Source organism: Rhea americana, unplaced genomic scaffold (genome assembly GCF_003343005.1).
Source record: "Rhea americana isolate MKP2758 unplaced genomic scaffold, rheAme1 scaffold_296, whole genome shotgun sequence".
NCBI lineage: Eukaryota > Metazoa > Chordata > Aves > Rheiformes > Rheidae > Rhea > Rhea americana.
Window position 1 is genome coordinate 426,698 of NW_028186419.1, and position 23,608 is coordinate 450,305.

Sequence of the window (23,608 nt, forward strand, 5' to 3'; positions counted from 1 at the left end):
GAAAAAGGGTTTGCAAAGGCAGGGGGGAAATCTCACCCACGAGTACGAATGTCTGAAGAAAGAGTGTAAAGAGTAAAGAAGACACAGTCAGACTCTTCTTGGTGGTGCCTAGCGACAAGATGAGAGGCAAGGGGCACAAACTGAGATAGAGGATGGTCCATCTGAACATAAGGAAAAACTGCTTTACTGTGAGGGTGACTGAGCACTGGCACTGGTTGCCCAGAGAGGTTCTGGTGTCTCCATCTTTGGAGATACTCAAAAGCCATCTGGACACAATCCCGGGTGACCCACTCTATGTGACAGTGCTTGAGCAGGGAGTGCAGACTAGATGATCTCCATAGGGGCCTTCCAACCTCAACCGCATGGTGATCCTATGAATCTTCAACTACCAAGATTTCCTATTTTATTTCCTACTGAAATAGCAATTTCCAATCTCACTTTCAAGAGTGAAGAATGACTCTTCAACAGCCTGCAGAGTTGGACCATTTAGCCTTTGCCTACATGGACTCCAGCCCCAAACTAAAAAAATTCTTACCTTCTTTAACATTAAACTTTCAAATGTTACAGCTTTCAAACTCCCTGCTACTACAAGGCAGAAGAAAGCAAGCCTCATCATCCCTTATGCCAAAGGGAAGTCTTTTCCAATATCAATCTGCCCCATCTACAGTCATTATAAGACACAATAGTGCTACTCAAAGTAAGGTGGCCAAGTAGGGCAGAACCATTCCAAGTTGGAGGGGTTCTGAAGTGAAACAGGAGGGAGGGGATGTTTGAGACCCATGCAGCTGGTTTCCTCCTCAGGGCCTGGCCAATGGAAAGCTGCAGATACAAGGAAGAACACAGCCCTCTACTTGGTGTACTTGCACTCTTGCATTCCCCTCTACCTTCCCTCCAAATCTCTTGTAGTTTCTGCCTTCCACTTGAACACAGTGAACAAGATAATATTGGCTCTCTGCAGAGGGGACATCATGACCTCCAGCCGGACCCAAGCTCTTCGTTTAGCAAGCTTCAGCAGGGGACTGGGCTCTGTGACCTTCAGCCAGGAACACAGCCCTCAAGGGTGCTTTAGCCTGTTTATACTCACTATTAGGCTTTAGGCCAAAGCCACCACACCTACATTATTATAAATGCTGACTGCCCAGGCAAGGTACAGTGGGATTTCACACTTCACATTTCCCTTGCTAGGAGGGGAGGGGCCAGTAACTTTTATACCTACGAATTTTTTTTAAGGCTTCCAGATTCTTAAAGTATTTTATCTAAAGACATGAATAGTTTCCACAATTTGCATCTCAGGCTATCACTACCATTACAGCACAGATAATGGGGTACGTCATGACAAAACAGAATATACTAAGACAGAACAAAAGACACTTGAAAAGTGAACACGTCACACCAGAAAATATATTAAATATATAATAAATAGCAATATATATATATCAACATATTTCATTGTTTTACAGAATCCCTAATGAAGTAGAATGCTACTGGGAGAGAACACCTCATAGACATACTAGGAATAGTGAAAGTACCATTTGGACCTATCTCTGTGTAATTCTATAAAAAAATCATCTCTCTCCTTATGCTGTTATATTTGATTGAGTTGCTTCCACCACTTCACAAATAACTTTGTAGCATTTCAAAATAAATTATTCAAACATAATGCTCTCTGACTAAAGAATGCTTCTGTAAATTACTGCTTAAGCATCTCTCAAATATATGCATTCCAAAAAGCAAATACACACACACACACACACACAAATTACATTTTTAAAAAATCTGTTTCTCCTTACACAATGGAAACTTTGCATGTCTTCTTTCTGGATATGAATTTCCTATTCTCAAATGCACTGCCCTTGAGGGTATCGAGTAATACGATAAAATAATAAAAGGTTTCTGCTGCTACAATGAAGGTCAATATATAGTGGAACGTTTCTTTTGTCTCACTTTTCAGGATGATCAGAGCACTGAGGCGATAAGGGGAAGCTAATGCTTTTATGTGATGCAAAATTATCAAGCTGTATGTCCAGTCATTGCCTGGTGCTGCACTGCAGCTTCTGAAACAAATTCTCCTGTGTCCCCAATGACATTAGGAGAGCTCCGGGCCTGCTTCTGTTTTAAAATGACAGAAGCGTTTTTCTTTTAAGGTTGAAAACAGTCTTGATCACAGTCTCTGACATTTTTTTTTTTTTTTTTTTTTTTTTGCAGGGAACATTTTAATTTATAATGGTATTCATTTAATAAATGCATACATGTGGAACCTAAATAAAGTGAGAGGAAAAAGAAAAGTGTAAATAATATGCACAGAGCCCAGTGTGAATGCAGATGGAATTTCTACGGTTCACCTGACGCTTGTCTGATTTAATGAAGACAGTAAATTACACAGCACAGTAACTGCATTCCACGCTGCATACACCACCCGGCAGCCACATCGACCGGGGACAGAGAGTTCCTCTCTTCCAGCTTCAGAATATTCTGATTTAATCACCATATGGGATACTAGAGAACAGTCTATGGGATATGGGAGAAAGTCTACAAGATAAGTATATTAGCTAAACAGAGAAGAGGACACTTACCAAGAGAAATTCCGACTTCCCTCATCCCTACCCTCCCTGCACGTGTAAGTTGAAGAATAGATGCATTCTTTGCCTGGTTGCCATGAAAACTAAGAGATATAGCCCTACCTCAGAGGAAATGATGTTATGCTTATATGATGAACAAGAAATGAGTGCTGCATGGTCCTACCTCAGCAACACAAAGCTGAGTCAAAAGAGTGTCTAAAACCCAGGCCTGTGTGGATTCTAATCAGCTCTGTTTATAACGTATGATCATAGTTAATTGTTCATTAATTCCACCATGTCATTTGTTCAGAGATTATACCCTCCACATAATGAATGTTTTGGGGTACTCTCCAGCAGAGGAAATTAAAATAGATAATAGCTGTGATTTCAAATAGTCTTCTTAGCAATCTTAGGTTGGAATCCATTGACCTAAAATAGTTTTTAAAAGGTTTCAAAACATCAAAAAACTGTCTATTCTCTTGAAAGAGGATGTTACGTGACTAACGCAGGCATGGATGCTGCAGAGACAAAAGGCAATGTACATGTGTAGAGAAGCCTAGAGAAGCCCTGCAATCCTCTGCTAGCACCAAGTCTCATCCTGCCAGTCATCTCCATGGCCATTGCACAGCTCCCAGCACCACGCTCCCGTGGGGACTCCAACGGGGAGGGTCGCGAAGCTCCAGGCGTATAAATCACCTCCAGTCCAACAGGCAGCCCCGATTTCAATTACTTGCAATTAATATTAATAACATTGCCAACCCTGAATGCAATATAGTCACAAAAAAAAAAAAACACACAACATGAAATGCCTATATTAATGATAATGGAGATCTTCACATTTTACTCCTGGCTTTCAGGAAACACTTCAATAAATTAACTTCCTCCACTTTACAAGATGAAACATGCTTGTACAATGTCACAAAGAACGTGCTCGTCTGAATAACACCAGCACTTAGCTATTTTACTCCTTATTTGAGTCTCCAGAATGGGGGAAGCTGCAAGACTGCCAGCCCATGCTTCCCTACCATCACTACAGGGTAGTAGTTTCATTTCATTTGTCATCTTAGGGTAAGCTTATCCTGAAAAAAACATACTAGTTTTCACAAGACTGAATTTGCCTACAGAGTCATGACAAATTTCAAGGATTCTCATGAAGAGAGCAGCACAAGTAAGGAGATGGCTCACTTTGCTCACAGTGACAAAAAAAAATGAGGGAAAAACACTTGCTCACACAAATTACTTTACTAACCCTTTGCTGAATACAAACACCACATTGCAATCAGATTTGTTCGGTTTTTAGAACACTTGCAAATAAACTTCAAAATAAAAGTTGCTTCAAATACTTTTTTTTGCTTAAGATGCCAAAACAAAGCTTTCAAGTGACTGAATATTTCATGTTCAAAATTTGAAATCAGAATTTTATATTCTTCAGAGTATATTTATGTTGTCATTGATATAAATAATTTGTTGAGCTTAAATCAAATATATAAATTTTTTAAGCATAACAAACTCTGTTCTTCTTCAATTAAGAAACCCATGCCTGAAAAAAATGGCCTAAATTATTTACTAAGCTTTGGCCAGTATGCTACACATGTACAATGGTCTGTGACATATAAGCAACTGCCCAAAGGAGAATTTATATTACATATTGGAGTCATACGTCTGGAACAGAAGCCATATAATGAATTAGCTTCTTAATAAGCATGTTTAAAGTAATAATGAGTGCAAATGTCAGCTGCGATCCAGTAGTTGAAGGTCTCCTTGGTCTTAATTTATGGATTTATCACTGTCCTAATCTTTGAGGTGTTTTGGACTGTCAGTTCATGACAACTGTTTATTGATGAACAAACATTGATAATATTGGTAAAAGAAAAAGCACCTATGAAGAAAATAGTGTCTGCAAATGAAACATCAATCTTAGTGTTGATTGAATGCCCAGTATTTTAATCCCCCATTCAAGTTAAATGGCATCATCTCCAACTCTCAGGCACTCACATCCACCCCTGGTTTGCACAGAGCTTGCAGAATTGATGGCATTTCAATACAGACCTTTTCCTCAAAAAATGCATTTTATGGTGCGGCAAGTACTATGGCCCCTATTCAACACATCACTTAAGACTGGATTCAGCTTTAAGCACACAGTGCTCCCTCTGTGCTCAGTAGAATTACAAATAGGCTTAAACTTAAATGTACACTTAAGTACTTTGTTGGATTAGTGCCAGAATACTTGGACTAACACTTTGGACTAACAAGACCCATGACAACAGAGACAAAGATATCATGCAGTCTGCTTAGTCATTTGTGAGCTTTAAGAAACAACAGCACACCTTTTTTATTTTTCGGTTTTCTAGGCAACAGCAGAATTAAAAATTAAATAAAGATTTCAGAACCATAAGCTGCACATAATTTTACTTTCCTGTCAGCTCAACACATAAAGCCTATTTAACAGCAAAATAATTTGCTCTCAGAAAACTGAAATATCTCTGGTCATCACATACCGTTATTTTTCCCCTATGCATTTCAGTTGCAACAGCTAATGCATCTTTTGTTCTGCAGCTAGAGATTTTTAAAATCAAAGCAAAGAGAACCCCTCCATCTAATGTAAAGCAGCTTAGTTCTTTGGAGGGGATGAGTTATTTAACTCCCTCTTTCTGGTGAGACAGGTGGGTTCCCCTCATTTTGCAGACTATACAAGTGGTTCGACTTGCTCCTGCAGGAGCTCTCATCGTATTTCATGGCATTGCTCAGGAAAGGGAAGGTGGCCTGGCCCACAGATCGCACAGTCGTAGGAGTCGTTCAAATACAGTGTAAACAGACTTAGAAGATCTGTAACTTATCTTTTAGTCAAATCTTAATGTTTGCACCACATTAGAATGCAAGGAAAATGTTATCCAAATTATCAGTAATATGTTAATGATGATAAGACTGAAGGGCAACAGCTTTCCTCCATCAACCACACTGGATCGAGGTACTACACAGTGTCAGTACAGCTATCACAACCAGGTCTCCCACAAAGTGTAACTGTATTTTTCTTATTAGAGAAGAAAAACTGAAATCCAGCATTTTCACTACTCTATTATTAAATTAGAGTTCCTCCATTTGCAAAAAGTGCACATTGTCACTTTGAGCCTACTTAATACATTCCCTTTGATTTACCTCCAACCTTGTCCTCTCGCCACCACTCTTCCCCCAAGCAGCCATTAATGTTTCTTTGTCAAGCAGCAGGATGGATTCAAAATAAGGTTGCAACATATTAAACCTAGATACTACTGCTAGAAAATCCTCCCCACATCTATGCAACTGAAATCTGTAACTCCCAAAAGTACAGACAGATTACATTTACTGAATCACAATAACTGCCTACCCATGAAATAAAGCGGACTCAAGGCAGTCCTCGTATTAACGAGACTTCACATATTCAATTTATTTTCGCATGAACAAAGCTATCCAAGAGGCAAAGAACTGAATATTCATCTGAACAAGAAATGCATAAAATAACTATGAACAAAATCAACTGCCAGTAGTTAGCATGCAAGTTTCTTAAAATATTTACATACATATATATATATATATATATATATATATATATATAGTTTTTGAACAAAGAAAACAGACAAGATTGATCCAACTGGAAGATGCAATGTTCCAGTCAGTCTTCAAAAGCTCAGACAGGGTTTGTTTCTAGCAAGCTCTGCAAAATGCACCTTGTTCCCCATTTTTCTTTTTTTCTATTTGTATATTGCATCAACATTTCCTTAAGGTCTTGTTTAGTTTGAATATGAACATAAGTGATGAATTTGCCTTCCTTTGATGATGCCACCTTTCTTCCTTTTTCAGACAACTCTTTCAAACAACTCTTCTCTAGGAAGCAGTCAAGGCAGTGACAGAGAGCACAACATGCCTCGCAAAACTAGGACAGAGATTGTGGCTTGTCAAGAAAATGTGAGAAAATTTTGCTGCAAATGCAAAAGAAACATACAGAAGGATAAGAAGCTGAATCTCATTTTCTCCCTAAATCTTGAAGAGTTAAAAAGAAAAAAAATATTTTGGTTAGCTGACTGCTACTTCAGGGAACAGTTGCAATTTTATAGGTGTCATTGGATTCCTCAACTTCTTATCAGAAATATCTTGGAGCTGATGAGCCCCGATTAATTTGTAGCTAGCTCTTTGTATGCAGACCTTGACAAAGCAACAAGCTGCATAGCCACAGTGTAAACTCATACAACCAGGCAATGGATAAAAGATCTCACCTTTTCAGGGACTTAATTGGATGCAACCTCATGGATGTCCTTCAGCCAGAGAAGTTTCTTGCTCTGCTATATAAAGCCAGAGGTCTTTTATCTGTTTGCCTAGTTCAACGCCAAAATTTCTGCTCCTATCATGCCGGCACCTCTGCCTGCATGATAGGGGACAGTTCACAAGGACAACTGCAGTCCCACAGCAGCAGTGCAACCAGAGAGCAGCAATCTTGCAGGCAGCACTGCATGGCTTTGCCTACAGCACCCGACACCCTGGGGGCCAGCCCTGAGCTGTCCCCAGGCCACCGCATTGCCATTGATGCCCTTTCTCTTTCACACACAAGATAGCTGCACCAAAGCAAGAACTGCAGACCTCCCTGAACGCCGCAGGGCTGGCACCCGGTCCCCAGCAGAGGCCAAGCGCACGTGGCCTGGTCGTGGTCTCCTCCTTTGGCCTGCTCTGCTTGCACCTCCTGAGGCAGCCTGTGCAGCCAATCACCCTTCGAGCGCGCTCGCCGGGACCAGGCGCCAGCTTTGCAGCCAAGTCCCAACCGAACAAGAACTCCTTTGGGGTCAGCTGGCCCAACCGCTCCCCCAGTAAACTACCCTTTAAACACTGCTCTCCTTTCAACATCACCGCTCTTTCCAACACTCCCACCTTTTTAGCCTCCTCTTCTTTCAAACTGATCTGCTTTATCTGGTTTGCTCATTTGCATTTGGTAGTAAACAAGGAGTATTGGGCAGCTTTGCTTCTGGGAACAAAGGGCTACAGTTTGGAGCCGCTTCCCTGCGGGTCTTGTTTGGTCACAGCATCTCTTGCCTTTCTGACCCAAGGCAGATTGTGCATGTGGCCTTTCAAGCTGAATTTATTGCATATGTTCAGTGGTTCTTTTAATTGGACCTACGACTTGACCACAATTCAATGAGTTTAGCTTCAAGGATAATAGGCACGTAGTTCAACAAGATACATACAACATTATAAACTGCTGTAAATTTAGCCATTTCAGACTAAAACTCATGCAGTCTTGGTACCAGAATTTTGATCATTATTCTGCATATGAGGTGAGTTACACTGAAACAATTCTGACAGGGTTTTACTGAATTTTTGAAAATAACATGCATTTATATCAGAGCTTAGCTAGTATGATCAGTGGTACTAAAACAGCYGTTAGCCAATAGCTTGGTACACTAATAAAAGAAATGAATCGAAATAACATTTCAAAAGAAAAATAACCTGCCTGGGCCTTATTTTGTAGCAACAATCCCTATACGAGGGTATTTATAAATACCTATAAAAAGTTAGATAACAAGAACAGAAAAGTGGTCAGCACTTGCCCGTTGAAAAGGGATCCTTAAAACATGCAAGTGGAAAATTATGAAGATATTTTACAGGGAGGAAAATCAGAGATTAAATAGATTGCTGAAGATCAACCCAGTAACGGAAGACTCAGTGGGAGAAACTCCAACTCCTTGTTGTATAAACCACTTAGACGTTTGCATATTTTCATGGGGGTAGTGTGTGCTGAGTGTGCAAGACATTTATTAAGCCATTTTTAAGCATAACTAGACATTTGGAAATTACAAAAAGGTAGGCATAAAAAACCAGATATGAACATCAAACAAAATACATTCTTTCCACAAATGTTAAAAAGTGGTGGCTGTTCCTCCGGCTGCCCTACTTAGAAACTTTGCGCACCCACTGTCATAAGAGATGTTTTCCTCTYAACATCTTTTTAATCTTTTCAGCCTGGTAGAAAAACAGCAGTTTTTAGTTATCAGAATTTTGATGTTTAACAGCTTCAAAGTGCTGGTGGTTTCAAATCAAATCAAGTGGTAAGAGAAACTAGGACTCCAGGTATCCAATGCATTCYCAGATTCTCCTTGAAGATGTTTTCTTTGCATAGATAGTAGAAATGTAATAAGGGAGGCTTTCCTCCCACCTACTTCTCAGCAATATTTCAGTATGGGATGTTTTAACTTTTCAGAGTCATGAGTAAGAAAAAGAAAACTGTCCACAGCCACACCRCAGAACACACTGCCTATGGCTGCTTGGCAAAAATAAGCCCTCTTCTGGGAGGCATCCCCAGCCGTCCAGGAAAGTGATGCCTTTACTTGCACACAGACAGAGGCTCTTTGTAACTTGCTCGCTGCACTGTAAGGTGCTTGGTACACCTATCTCGTCTCTTGTGGGATCYTTCCCCTCAGGCACGGAGGGCACCGCAGGCTTATTCGCCTGTGCTTCACAATCTAGCCAGCAGTCTATTGCTCARTAATATTTGCTTTAATTTTCCTACAATCTGGGCATGAAAAATGTTGTCTTCAGCACCAGAGATGATTGCTAGATTCAGACAAGTCTCAAGCAGGCAGGGAAAGAGGTTRGAAATACTCCCATCTTCCAGGCACTGATATTTGCTCACAGGCCTATAGTAAATTCAGGCAATGAGTCTCAAATGTCTCAAATGCTAAATAGTAAGCCATTAATTAATGAATGGGAAGTGATTACAGTTTCATAGAGATCATGGCAGTGTCCAGAAGGACTGATGATGCACTTACGGGGAAAAAGTGTTATGTGGTAGAAAAAAAAATCAATTTATGAAGGAATCTCATCTAAAGCTGTGAATGCTTATTTGAAGGATACTCTAATTACAACCCTGGAAAAATAGTTTAAAAATTTATATATAGTTGGCCACAGTCAGTGGCTCTGCTATACCTATGCCTTCGGTTAGTATAACGCCACTGCAACCTGATCTCAGGGAGTGCTGTGCATATATGTACGGCGGCTAGCATATCACTCTGCTTTCTACACCTTCCAAGAGGTCATCAGAAGCCTTCAAAGGAGAGTGTGGGGCAACATATGGGACATGTYATTGGGGGGTCCAGCTGCCCAGGGAGCTGAAGGAATCTCTGTTACCTGAAGGAAGACAGCAATGGAGTTACTGGAAGTAATTGCCACTAAATAAACCGCGGTGCTGAATGGACAGAGAACTTCCACTACAGGATCTTCTACCAASACCAAATGGGCAGCTAATGTATGGCTTACTATAGGATACACACAGAAGAGTAACTGGGCTTTCTCATTTTAATACTGCCTTTAAGGAAAGATCTTTTGAATGTACACAAATCATTGTATGATTTGATATCTACCTTCAACTGAAAGGTAGATAACAACTGCAATAACRTGTTAAATGCCCTGGAGCTTTGAAAGTTCAAAGTGTGATATAGAAGTTGTGGTGATGCTGTCATTTGAAGAATTTCAGCAGAAAAGCAGCAGAAGTTTGAAAAMGACCATTTAGCTTTGTGATGTTATCCTTAATGACTTCTTTGAAATTGTATTTTCATCTAAAAGAAATTTTAGGATTCCTTTAGAATTCAGCAGCAGAAATAAAACAGAAACACACGACTATCAACACTAACCAAGAAAAACGATTGATATTCGCCTGCGGCRCACACGTCCGCAAGCGCCCACCATGCAGCCCCTCGGGCCGGGAGGTGTGGAGGGCTTTGCGGCAGCGGCTCTCCCGGTACRGAGCCACTGCCAGGCAGCACCGGGAACAAGCTCTCTCCCGGGTTCAGCCCCGTCGAGCAGCACGCCGCCTCTGCCAGCACAGGCAGAGGCTCGCTGGGCCCCTGCTGAAACGCCRGGGCAGCCCAGCTCAGGGCTAGGGCCAGCTGCTGCGGGGGGGTCACACCAGGTCCYTGACGGCCACCGGCCCTGCTCCTGCCCTCTGCGAGTAGGAGCTCAGCAGCTGGCGGGGACGTGCCTGGCGGGAATGCTTCCACGGGCAGGGTGCAAAAAGGCTGTGCAAATGGCTCTGTACAGACGCCCCATCCACCCCCAGCTTGGCAGACCACTACACCACCCACAAAGATTTTTTGCATTGCACCCCGTGGTTACTCCTCAACACGAGGGAGCCACGCAGGCACCTGCATTAAGACCAGTTACTAGCTGCTCGTGGCCTACCAGAGTTCGAGGATAATCATTGCGCTTACTTTTCTAACGTGATTATGCAAAACCAGCTACTCTAGCGGCTACTGGAAATCCTGCTGCTACACTCAGGATCCAGCAKCTACTTGCCTCCTCTTCTGACCTCCCTCCCAACTCTGCCACTCCAGCGGAGCCTGGCTACTTAGTAAAAGCTGCTTTCAAAAGGCAGAGGCCACATGGTTAAGGATAGGGCTGTAGASCAGAGCTAAGCTTACAAGACTTCACAAAGAAATGGATATATTTTTCTGCATACAAAAAACATCATTCCTATTCCACAAAGACGGATACAATGAAATATTATAMCCGTATCCTGTCTATGAATATGCATTTAGGGGGGCATTACAAATATAAATGAGCATAGAATATGTGAATATAATTTGAATTCATTTAGTGACCGCTTGTGTTCAATATGCACCAAAACCAAGAGCCRGGGAATCCTGTTTGGAGCATACAAATCACAGTTTTCTACAGACCATCACTGTGTGCTTGGCAGGAAGGTGAACGAACAGACACTTTCTACTTGATTTCAGCTGACATTGGCTCTAGTATCAGAAGTGACATACACGTCCCTTCCTTCACAAGGGAAGCAAGAGACGATCACAGTCTTTCTGGCTTTCGTACACACCACCAACGTGAGGGGGTGAAACATCAGGCTCTCTTGGGACCCTTCCTGTCTCCCCACGGCAACGGGGTCACTGGGGACACCGAGTCYCACGCTTCTGAGGGAGATGGTGTGGCACTACCCTCCACCAGCACGGCCACGCACACCGTGCAAGCAAACACTGAGTGCGCAGCCGTGGCCCTTGCCCGGAGCAGGGAGGGCAGACACCCCTTACCTTAGAGCTTCACCTCCTCCTTGCGCTCATGAGTAATCAGTGGGTTARCAAAAGCCCTCGGACAGTACTATTTGTATCAAGAAGCAACTTCTGTAAAGTCCCATTAATTCCAATTGGGTAAATGAAGAGTAGGATGTATTCTGCATAACAGGAGATATCAGAATTTGCCCCAGAAAATTTCGCACTCTACTGTATAAGAAATTAAAAGAGCACAGATAGCACCGAGTTATAAATGAATTCTACCCTGTCCATTCCTTAAATATGAATGATTTCCAATAAAAGACTAAGAAGATATTACAATGAAGAACGCGAAAACTGAGACTTCAAGTTGCTGCATAAACTATGATGGTAAAACATTCAATAGACACATTAGCTGCCCAGTAAACTAAAATCCAAAATTGTGAAACAAAACATAAGTGAACCAAACAGCATTTAGGAAAAATACACTGTTCAATTCACTAAAAGAAACCTTAGAAGGTTCCACAAACTAATGTTTAGGTGGAGGAGGCTGTGGTGCAAGTACTGCATCTTTCTGCAACAACAGCAGCAAGATGAAGTTTTATTTGTGGTACTTAATGCAAAGGCTTTAAACTACTCGTGTACATCTCAGCACTAACAACCTTGCTTGAGATGCATTCGTATTACTAAACAATTCCGACTTTCTAAATTATGGGGGGGAGGATCTTCAGCTCATTGCCAAAATACTGATTTTTTTTTAAACACATCACAGAATAAATTTTCTTTTCAATTAACAAAGTAAGTTTTAATATCAGTCTAGTTCTTAGTACTTTAGTGCTTGAATAAGTACTAAAGAAACACTTAACTGCGTTTCCTTTTCAAATCAGTAAGTGATTTCAGTCCCTCTAAAAATAAAAACAAGAGCTGGCCTCTTACGTGGAGATCAGTAGCTAGCTGTCTCCGAGCGCCCTGGCCAGCCAAGCAGAGCTCCACACAAACACCACGCGTCAGACAACGGACATACTAGAAAGATTTATAGAAGTGTTATACAATCGCAGGCATCCGCGCAGAGCACGGGGCCTCGTTTACAGGATGCCTGAACGCCCGAAGCTGCCAGCTGAAGCTGGCAGGACTTGTGGATGCGCTGCCTTGGAAAATGAGGACATTGCTTTAAATTGTCTCGCTTATATGTACTGAATTATCCTCTGAAGGCACTTACCTTTTTCCATTGAATATATAGGGCTGTAGTCTACGTTAGGTAACCACAGTCAGGAACGGCGCGTGGCGGTCGGATCATCCTCACCCAGGAGGGCCTCATGCCCCAGTTGAACCGGTAGGCATCGTTTTGTGGAGTTACTCCAACGTCTAACAGCTTTCCAACCTTACCAGTGCCATGGGCCCAGTCAAAATCTTTGGGTTGAATTTGGGTCCAATTCTCCATTCCTTTACAAACCTTTGCTAACACTACTGCCTGTGTCAGGAAATCCCTGTTACCACCCTGCCAGTGATCTATACAGCTGAACAGCCACACAAATTACAGAAAAACAGCAAATCCTTTATCATCRTAATTCCCATTCAAAGCAATACAAGAAACACAGGACTTGCACATGGATTAAAAAAAACAGCTTTTTTTTTTAAATCAACTATTCCTTTACTTCTTTCCCTGTATCTATGTTACATGTATCAACAGTCGAGTTCTTTAGCACCTGTTAAAATCTAGCTGTAACTAATACTCAATTTTCACAAGTGCTCAGTCAGTTCTACCCTGGGCAAATATTTTGATTTGTAACAATGAATATTTAGTGAATGGGCAAGGGGAACTGCACGCAAGTGTGCGCAGCTTATCGTCAAACCATCAATCCAGGCAACACAAGAGCATGAAATCAGCAGTGCTTTGACTTTTGGCAATGAATAATCACGTAAAGAGTTTTTTGTTTTGTTTTGTTTTTAACATTGTTTACCAAATAACATTCTTGAACTTTCTTTTGCGTCAAAAGCATCCATTTTCCATAGAAGAGACATTTCCCCTTCCACCCAGTTCTCCAAGAAAATAAATAAAACCCAGCCTGGGTGGAAAAGACGGAAGGATAAAAGACTCCATTAGTACCAACCAGTTATAAGATGAAACGATATTGATTCTTGCTTCCTGAAGGTCCAGCTCTAAATCTAGTCATTTAACAATCCTTCTCTAACGGAGAGATCACCCGCTGTTAGTCCTCCCTCTTGCATCTCCTCCCACCAAGAGCCAGTAACGTTAATTAAGTATAGGGTGGTTTGTAACACAAGTCAACATATGCGTAGTGACTAATATCCATCCACTATAACAGCACAATTCTGGACAAAAGGGTGAAGATACAAAGAAGGTGGACTAATAGGAAAAGRTAAACATTTTCAACTTGCCTAAATCATTTTTTTTCCTGGGTTTATAAACAAGGCAGCAACACTGGCCAGTGCCCACTTCAAATGATGCTCCAGTGCTAGCTAAATAATACAGCATAGTCTTTTCATTCTTTTAGGAGCTGTCTTTAAAGGAGGAATTGATTTCATCAGCTGAATAGAAACTCTTTTGTTACTAAACCCTAAGCTGGTAAGAATTCAACATTGCTAGTAGATATCCCATCCACCAGTGCCTCTAGATACCTGCCAAAATGCCCTTCAGTTATTTTATTTGCCTGTGACAGTGTGTCATATCCAAAATCAAAGACATGATCCAAATTTGTCTAGCACTTAGGAAAAAAATCATTAACTTCAGCAGTTTTTCCTTCATTCAAGCCCTCATCTATACGTGCTTTTCATTTGCCACAAGTAGTGTACCTAGATATTAGATCAACATCTTTGTCTCGTCTTAACTCGTATTTATTCTGACCTGTCTAGATTCCTACTACTGCGAACATCAACCACTCAAAAACCTTGAAGTAAATCTTGACAATCGTGAGATTTGTTTAGAAATCACGAGATAAAAAAATGGATAGGGATTTGTATTTGTTTTCTGAGTTTAAAGCCTTAAGGCTCTCCTGTTTCAGCCTTTACCTATCAGGCCCTTGTTGTATGTGAAAACTGCACCAATTTCAACCTCAACTGCATCTCAAACCATAAAGCAACCCATTGCGGGAAGACATGCGAAGAAAGAATTATCCTCACTTTCTGAAACCTCTTTAGTAATAGCCATAAACTGAAAAGGCCATTTACACTGCAGCTAGTTTGCACAGACTTTTGTGCTGGTTAGTGGAGCAAGGCGGTGGTAGTGACTCTGTCCAACCTCCTGAGACACATACCGAGACCTTGATGTGCTTGAGACCCACCAAATGCACGAGCGCCCTTCAAGAGGGCCGAGGGGGCTGGAAGCAGCAGGAGCCTCGCAGCCGGGGTACGCCGGAGCCCACTGGGTGCCAGGGCTGCCAGGAGGCACCGGTGGCTCCACTTGGCAGAAATGGCACTTGGCACGGCGCCCTGCCAGGCCCCCGCGGCCRGCGGCAGGGCCAGCCCCGTAGCCACACCAGCCCCTCGCGGCCCCTCAGCTACAGCTACAGCCTTGCTGATGTGGCACTCACAGTTGCCCACTGGGCTATTCCAGAACAGTTTTTCCAGCATACCTGAAGGCTGTAACACTTCAAACGCGATGAGACTCACAAAGAAACTAGGAGGATTTGCAAGGTTGGCATCCATTACTTTCCATGCTGCCCCCAAGCTTGTGGCAGCAGAGGATGTGACAGCAACAGCCTTCAACAGCTAAGAGATGGCAGCAGTCAGGTTTTCACGATGACCATGCTTTTTTAGCGTTCCCAAAGAACATGCTAGTCCCTGAACATTACACGCAAAWGGAAACCACTTCTGCCTTACTGAATATTGCATAAAACATAAATCATTGAGTATGTGCCAAGAACAGCCCTTGTCTCCTACTAYGTACTCAAACAGAAAAGAAAAAAAATGGTTTAGAGATTTCACCTTTATTTTAGGAATAGCACTGACTAAGCAACTAATTTCTTTTGAGAGAATGTTACAGGATAAACTATTTCTAGATTTCACAAACCAAACGATGCATGACAGAGTGGCACTGTAAGGAATCGAGCAAATCATCACATCAGTCTCTTCTATTCTTAGAGGTGCTTTGGTTTGGTTTACGGTTCCAGTTAAGGCTCAGGTCCGCCCTTGGGTGGGCTCAACCTGCTTGCAGTGTAGGACACTGCACAATCAGCCAGAGGTAGAATTTGCCTCTGGAATACAGAATAAGTGGGAAATCTGCAAAATGCAGGTCTTCCAGTGTGCTCACTTCATTTCCTGGCCCCATCCCTTTGCCTTACATGAGTTTAAACTATTTAAGCTCTGAATCTTTGCAAGTGTCTTGAATTGAAGAGAACAGAAATAGCGTGGCAGGCTCCTAGCGCACAGAAGCCAGGTGACTCCACAGAGGTAAATGCAGCAATTTGGCAAATCTCTGCTTAAAATTAAATAGGATTGAATATAATACAGGGAGTTATATTCCAGGGTGGTGTTTATGTGTATTAAAAGAAAAAAAAGAAAAGAAAAGAAAAAAGCCATTCCTCTCATACAGAATTGAAGTAAGCCTTAACAGAAACATTATTACACTGTAAATTGCTTAACCAGTCAAGAGCTGTGAAATATTACCCTCAGACTGCAATCCTAAAACTACACAGGACCATAAATCAGCATGACTGTTGCTGGCCTCATCCAGTCTGGTTGCTCCCACAAGCCGTACTCTCTAACCATTGGAAGCCTCGGTCGCCTTGCTGTATAAATTAGCCAGAGATGTTAGCACTCACACTGCTGGTCCAGTGTGATTGGAAGACTGTAAGGGATATTTCTGTATACTGCTCAAGTAAAGGGTTAGCTTTGTGCAGTATCATGTGATCAGCAAAAAACCCCAAGCGCTGCTTGCTTGTGGGTGGTGCAGAGGAACAAGAAGTGACTCACAACTCATAGTGGAAGTATTGGGGGGAAAATGTTTTAAATAGTCAGGAAAGTACAAAATGGCAAGCCACAATTATTGGACTGCCTACGCCCCTTGTACTGTCTCTTTGCTATGAGAAGACTGATGCTCAAATATTTAAGTGATACAGTTGCTGCTTTTTGCTTCATTCTTCTAGTAGCCTCTGTGTGCCCCGAATCTGCGAAGTCCTAAGGAAATTTGGAAACAAATTGGAATAAGGTACTAAATTCCAGTAAGATGGGAAGGAAAAAGAAAAAGCCATCAGTGGAATGAAAGCTCTCTTTTCTATCTCACTCTTAACACATGAAGAAATAAGATGTTGCAAAAAAATCCATGCATTTGAAATTATTAGCTTGATATTTATCCATGTGCCACACTGGTTGCTAAGAGATTTCCTTTGTACAGCACCATGCTGTATAAACAATAAAGCATTTTAGCCCCCAAAGCAATCGTCTCACCTCACTGAATCAAGAGCCTCTCATTGCCACATCCCTTCTATATTGCTCTAATAACAGAGTCTGAGAAAGCACCCCCACACGGCACTACGTACGTATGGCTAGGCATGCTACTCTTCAACTTAAGCACATGAAGCACAACACGGACTTCCTACATCATGAGCACGTTAAGTGAGAGTCTATACCTTTTAACAGACAAGTCATAGGTAAACATGGGCTGGGAGGCTAGGTCCTAAAATTCTCACTGCTATGATCAGTTTGAGCTGGGGGAAAAAAAACCCTGATAGCTACATTACAGACCTGCATGTAACCAAACAGCAAACAAGAACAGTATTACTAATTCAGGTCAGCTTCAAAGGGAAAGGCCTCTCAAATCAGCCCCAAAGGCAGACTCTTAYTTGCATGCTTCCACTTATACTGGAAAAATGATTCAGAAGATCTTTATGTATGCATTCACACAAAAAATAATGCACAGTTAACATGCTGCAGTACAATCCACTGCAGCCATCTAAACGGCCCCCTACCGCGTTCGCTGGAACAGAAGGCAGTGGGTTTCTCGGTGCTTTTCATTACAGCAGCACTGCCATCGCAGAGAGATAAGAGAAAAGGGCAGGGAAATGCTGACTCTCACCCAACCAAGAGATGCACATATGTTAGAGGAATCTACATGTCATTTTGGAAGCACATGCACCGCTTCTCAGAGCATAGCAAGATTTTCCAACCCCCGTAGGGGGATTTCACAAAGCACAGAGAAATACTACATGCCCAGGTTTCTGTCAAGACAGTCAGCTTCTTGATATGTTCTTAAAAATGTATAATAAAATACAATCAAAGACCAAGAAATCATTGCAGGGCCTGATTTCTACAGAGCACRGTGTAAGGTGTCATTTTTAAGGACATAGCCACAGAGCAGTCAAAGCAGCTGGCCTCTTTATCTGTCATTATGCTACAACCCATAACTAGTTCAGTTTACACCTTGGAGAAAAATAGYAAGAGTTAAATCTTACAGAGGGTTCTTAACTGAGCAATGCAGCATTTACTGCATTTTACAAGTCCTAGGGTGCTGGAGGGATTTCTGCATCTAAGACAAGTCTATAGCAGAGAAAAACCAGGCTCTGTAATCTCTGTCACATATTTCCCTAACAAAAGAAAGTTGCTAATAAGAGATTGCTCTGGTTTGATTCTGTAAAACAGTTCATCTTTAGGAAATAAGAGAAACAATGGAACATCTTATTTCTGTAGCATTATCCCAAAAATGGATTCAAACATGTGACATGTCCCAACATAAAGAAAAATAAGTCTGCCTCCCCACACATTCCCCTTAAGTACATATATGCAATGTTAAACTATTACTCCGTCAGATAAACCTATGAGACAGCTCAGCATTTAACCTCACATCACTGTTATAAACTATTTTCAACTCACTCACAGACAGTCTGCATATCATGGTAACGCAAGTGATTTATCTGTGAAATGAATGCACACCTTCTGCATCATCACTGCAATCAGCTAAGATCCAATTAAACATTCAATTGCTTCGCGAATCCCACAGTTGCGGTTAGCAATGTTATCTTACAATCTTAACAAATTACTTAGACAGCCACCAAGTTACGCTCCAGACTGAGCTTTGGCAGTTCAACTGCAACGGTAAGAAAATTAAAACAAAAGAAACCCTGTCAGAATTTGGCACAGATCTAGGTACCTTTTTCTTCCGATCCCGGGATCTTTTCCTGTGTTTTCTTTTTTTCTCAGTTTCTTCATCAGCATTAATTTCTAAATCCCTGGTTTTCTTTAACTGTGATGCTGCGTGAGCCATAATGCATTAAAAATCCTTTACAGCAAAGCTCCCTTGTGAAAGGTGATTTCCTCGGGCACCTTTAACCAGCCCGCACAGCCAATGTTCCAGGGAGTGGAAGGAAATCTGTGACCACAGCCAGGAGCACAGGCAGGATTCAAGGATCTCACAGAAGCTTGCAGTCACTACAAAAACACATGCTCGCAGATTTCTTCCTATACCTTTCTGTACCTGAACCTTTACAAAACAGTGCAGCCATCGTAATGCATTTAATGTAATGAAAAAGACAGCTGGGACAGAGAAAGCTGTATTATGGCTGTATCCCCTGCCACCAGCTGGAAGTGCCTAAGTGACTCCACTGAAGGGGGAATGCTGCAAAGGAGGGCTTTCTATTAAAAAAAATCCAAAACAATAACATATGCTGTATTGTATTTTCTTCACTAATCCTAATGCCTATTTTTAAAACCTATTAAAATAAAGAGAGAGTTGTTGATTTACATTTCTCAGCTAGTTTTGCATGGTAAGTCATTTAACCTATAATGAAATGGAGCAGCTCCTACTTTAGGTTAACTGCTGACGGTGACAAAAAAAATAAAATAAAAATTTCTTTTTACCATGGAGACCCTGTCTGCATTATGTAGAAAACAATGCATGCATTGCCATATCTTAACAGTGTGTCCTTTATACCCATTTTTCAATTACATTACATTTTGTCAAAGAGGATTACAGAAAGCCCTGTTGTCTTTTTTTTTTTTTTTTTTTTTAACATACTTATTACAACACATCATACAGAAAGAGAGATGCGATCATGCTAGTGTGCGAGACAGGCATTTAATTCATGGGAGATTTCTCAGCACCATTCTTTTATGTGGTCAGAAGAAAGCAGAATCTGCACTATTTTCATGTAGTTAGAAATGTACTTTTAGGCTTTTATGTCAAGGCTTGCTTCAATCATCTTACTATTTCTGCCACCTGAGTCCTCAATGACTGCAGCTTTTGAATATTCATTACAGGAGGTAAAATAGCAGCAGTATTACAGGCCTGCAGGAGGATCTCTTACTAGTATGAACACAGAGCAAGCATCTAGTAAATAAGGAACCATATTTTTTTTCCTACACAAATAAGAACAATCAGCAGCTTGCCTGGAAATTGCTGATTTTAACCTTTTCCAGTATTCCTAGTAGTGTACTCTGTAGTAATGAAGGCCAGCATTTTAAGGAAGTCTAATTCCCTTAAGGTAAGAACTTCAAGTCTCTACAAGCAAAAATGGTATTTTAGATGATACTAACACATTCTTCTGAGGGGAAAAACAGAGTTTACTGCAAAAATAAAGTTATATTTAAATTTGAATTGTATTTAGCCAAATCACATTGACTCTTTAGAGTGTAGCATAAAATCCAGAGAGGTCTCATGAGGCTGTGAAGGTTCCTCTCTGGAACCGGAAATGTCTTCTGAGGCCAGGCTGTGAGGTCCAGTAAGTGACATGCATCCATTGCGTTAGTTTTCACGTGACACAGCTAAAAGTAAAATAACCTTATAAATCTCAAAATCAGAAACTACTATGAAAATGTCATCGGTCTCCCAAAAGGCAGCACACAGCGCACCATTTGTCTGTTGCTCATGAGCTAATAAGTTAAGCCTCAGAAGTTGCCTATTTTAGGATGACATCTAAGAAGTGCTCACTGATGGAGATCAGGTATGTGACCTTAGGGACCTTTCCTCCTGATACAGTAAAATCAGATTCCTATCTGCATCTAAAACTCACTGCACCTACACACCACCACGTGCCACTGCCTAGTCCTGCTCCCCTCCCRAACACTTTCGAAGACTCTCAAAATTGTCTCTTTGGACGGTTGTGGAAGGATAATGCTGCACTTCAGCAATATGTGATTTTTCTCTAATCAGAGGTAAATCCCCACTTCTCCGTGTGCTAAAAGCTCAAACAAACATATTTCTATTTCTAAAGACGCAAGCAGTATAGCTGAAGGACTCTCAAGATAATGCTTTAAACTGCAAAGCAAGGAAAATAACTGCAACCAGCCCAAGGGTATAGTCAGGCAGGCACCCGGACTCAGGCCCAGCTCCCCAGCAAAGCACAAGGCAGCACTGGAGTCTCTACTGGTACTCCAAGGTGCAACTCAAGTGCCTGCTGGAGAGAGGAACTGTGCAAAGATCACGGATTTAAAGGGCTGGAGAAGGTACTTCAGGAGGCCAGTAGAGAAGCAGTCATTTTGGTGGAAAAGGGAAGACTGTCCTGTGCTGCTTTAAAACAGAAATGGCACCCAAGGCTTCAATATCTAGTTTACAAGCTTCCTGAATGACCTTGGGAAGTTATTCTCTCTTAGGCTCAGTTCTTCCTCTGTAGAATAAAGTTCACATTAGTTCCTCTCTCTGACAGAAGGTGGTTAGCAGAGAAATGCTTAGAAAATACAGCAGGATGGGAACTGAAAATGGACGCATTAGAATTGGGTCTCTTTTATTTCCAGTGCATTTCCATCTGGATTTGGAAGACTCATGGGCCTTTGCCTTAGGAAACCAAATTCTTACTCGAGCCACAAATGAAGTGAATGTTGCTGTCATTCACCACTTCCTAACTAACCCTGGGATGTTCCATAAGCCTTTTAACCATACAGACTGTATTTTATGCCTAAATAACCTCATTAAATGGAAATAAGTAATGGGTGATAGTGTTGTATATTTTAAATGCTTGAAGCATACTTTTTAAAACATTAGCACAGAGAATCACTTGTGTATACACAGGTTAGATGCCTTAATGCCACCAAAAACCTTATGCACAGGCCAGACACTATGCAGGTAGAAAGCAGCCCAAGCTTTTACTAATGAATACATCTAGTAATTTAGGGCAATAACTGAACTTATCCAATACCATAAGATACACATAAGTGCAAGAATTTTATCTGCCAGCCAAGTCTGTTTCATCCTAAGTATCTTTTCAGCTAATTAACCAACTGGACCAAACATGTGGATGTTTTTATTATGTGGATTACAACCCTGTAATCCACATAATAAAATCCACAGAGAGCCCAAACTCTCTCTGAATTAGATTTCAGCAGGGGGGACGAGGGGGGACGAGGCCTTTTCAAGCTATAATTTCAGAAGTGATGTCTTAGTGAAGTGCCTGTTAAAAGAGAACAGGACCCTTTACAGTTTGGACTTTATGGTTTGGAGTAATGCTAGGGAGATTCTATGTAGCTTGCAGGATGGAACAGTCTCAGATAGAGGTTATGAAAAAAGTTTGAGACCCCTGTAGAAAAGACATTGTATATGCTAAATTTCTGCCTTTGAGAAATGATAAACTGGCATAATTCTTGGAAGATGATAGGGCATAGCTGGACTGAAAGTTGGTAGAAGTGTGAAGCTTTTCATGCCAGATGTCATAACTCACTGCAAGGGAATCAGGTACCAGAAAATTAAGTGCTTCTTTTCAGACCTCAGTAAAATAATTAAGCTATTTGGTTTTACTCTAAGTTACAAAGTTAATGAAATGTCAATGACTATTTCAGCACATTGCATACAGTCGTGATATACTATATAATTTTCACTAACTTTAGCTTACTGGAACAAAGGAAAATTTACACCTTTTGTTAGTGCAAGGATAAGGTCTGCTCAGCTTCATCTACTCCCAAAATCTTAACTGTGATTGGGAAGTGATTTTTATCAACTTGACACTGGGAAGTGTCATTTGGTTTAATTTAGGCTATTAATCCCACTGTTAAAACTACATTCAGAAGAGACTGCAAAACGGCATTGCCACATAACATTGACTCAGATCTTGGAAGAAAAAAATCAAGTGTTAAATGAAAAGGCATTTGTGATCTGATTACTGGAGTTAATTTATTGGTTAGTCATCAGCTTATGGAATACAGATAGTATATCCACATTTATTTTAAATAGGGGCAAAAAAGGAAAAAGGAGGGCATCATGAAAATACAGTTTTACTAAGAATATACCATATAACAGGTCTATGAAAATCAAAGCTCTTTAGGGTAGATGGAACACCATAAAAACATTCAACATTTATGCTGCTTAGATCACTATGGATCAAAGGCTTAAGATGTGCCACAGCGCTAGAYGGTCACTGCGACAACTTTTTCCAGTAAAGAAACTATGTTTCTATGTTCCCCATCATTTATACAAGAGATATAGGTAGAATGGAAAGAGCAGACAAAGGATAGCAAAACACTGGAAAAACAAAGCCAGTTTGTTAGGTTACTGTTAAATCTTTCCTTTCTCTTGGTTATCTGCAACAGGACATGGAAGATGCAGAAAATGAGTCAGTCTTTCTGCTAGTATATCCCTGGTTTGGTTTATTGCATCAAAATAAGCACTAGAAATAAAGAAAAAGACGACAGAAGAAAAAACAAGAGGTATTAGAAATTGGGACAATACTAATTTATCAGTATGCTTAACACCTTAGGAGAAGACTAAGCAGAAGGAACAGGAGTTCCAGATTGAAAAAAAAGTGCTGTGATACATAGGTAACTCGTAAAAGAACCCTTTAAAAGAGGCTCAAGACTAGACAACGTTCACATGTGATAGACTATAAGGCCTAGTATCTCAAGAACAACAACAAAAAAAGAAAAGAAAAAAKTGATAAGAAACTTAAGTTTTGCTGGTTTTACTTCCATCTATTTTTCACACATCTGATGCCAAGGCACGAGGGACTAATCTCCAAACATGCCAAAAATCATTGAAGGCCACTGTGTAGGTAATGTGTGGAAAATGAGAGAAGTTACAGGCTTGCCTGCCCTTCTGTTTTACTCTATTACAATTCAAAAATTTTCCTCCACCTCTGCCTCTCCTAGCAGAATTCT

General features: G+C 41.1%; 1 protein-coding gene across 1 annotated transcript in view; it reads right to left on the reverse strand.

Moving 5' to 3' along the window:
• ANK3 (ankyrin 3) overlaps window positions 1-18,794 on the reverse strand; it is a 202,163-nt gene extending 183,369 nt beyond the window's left edge. Inside the window, exon 1 of the mRNA XM_085309351.1 lies at window positions 18,681-18,794. Within this exon, the coding sequence (XP_085165477.1) occupies window positions 18,681-18,794 (114 nt within the window). The remainder of the gene's footprint in view (window positions 1-18,680) is intronic.
• Window positions 18,795-23,608: the final 4,814 nt, after the last annotated feature.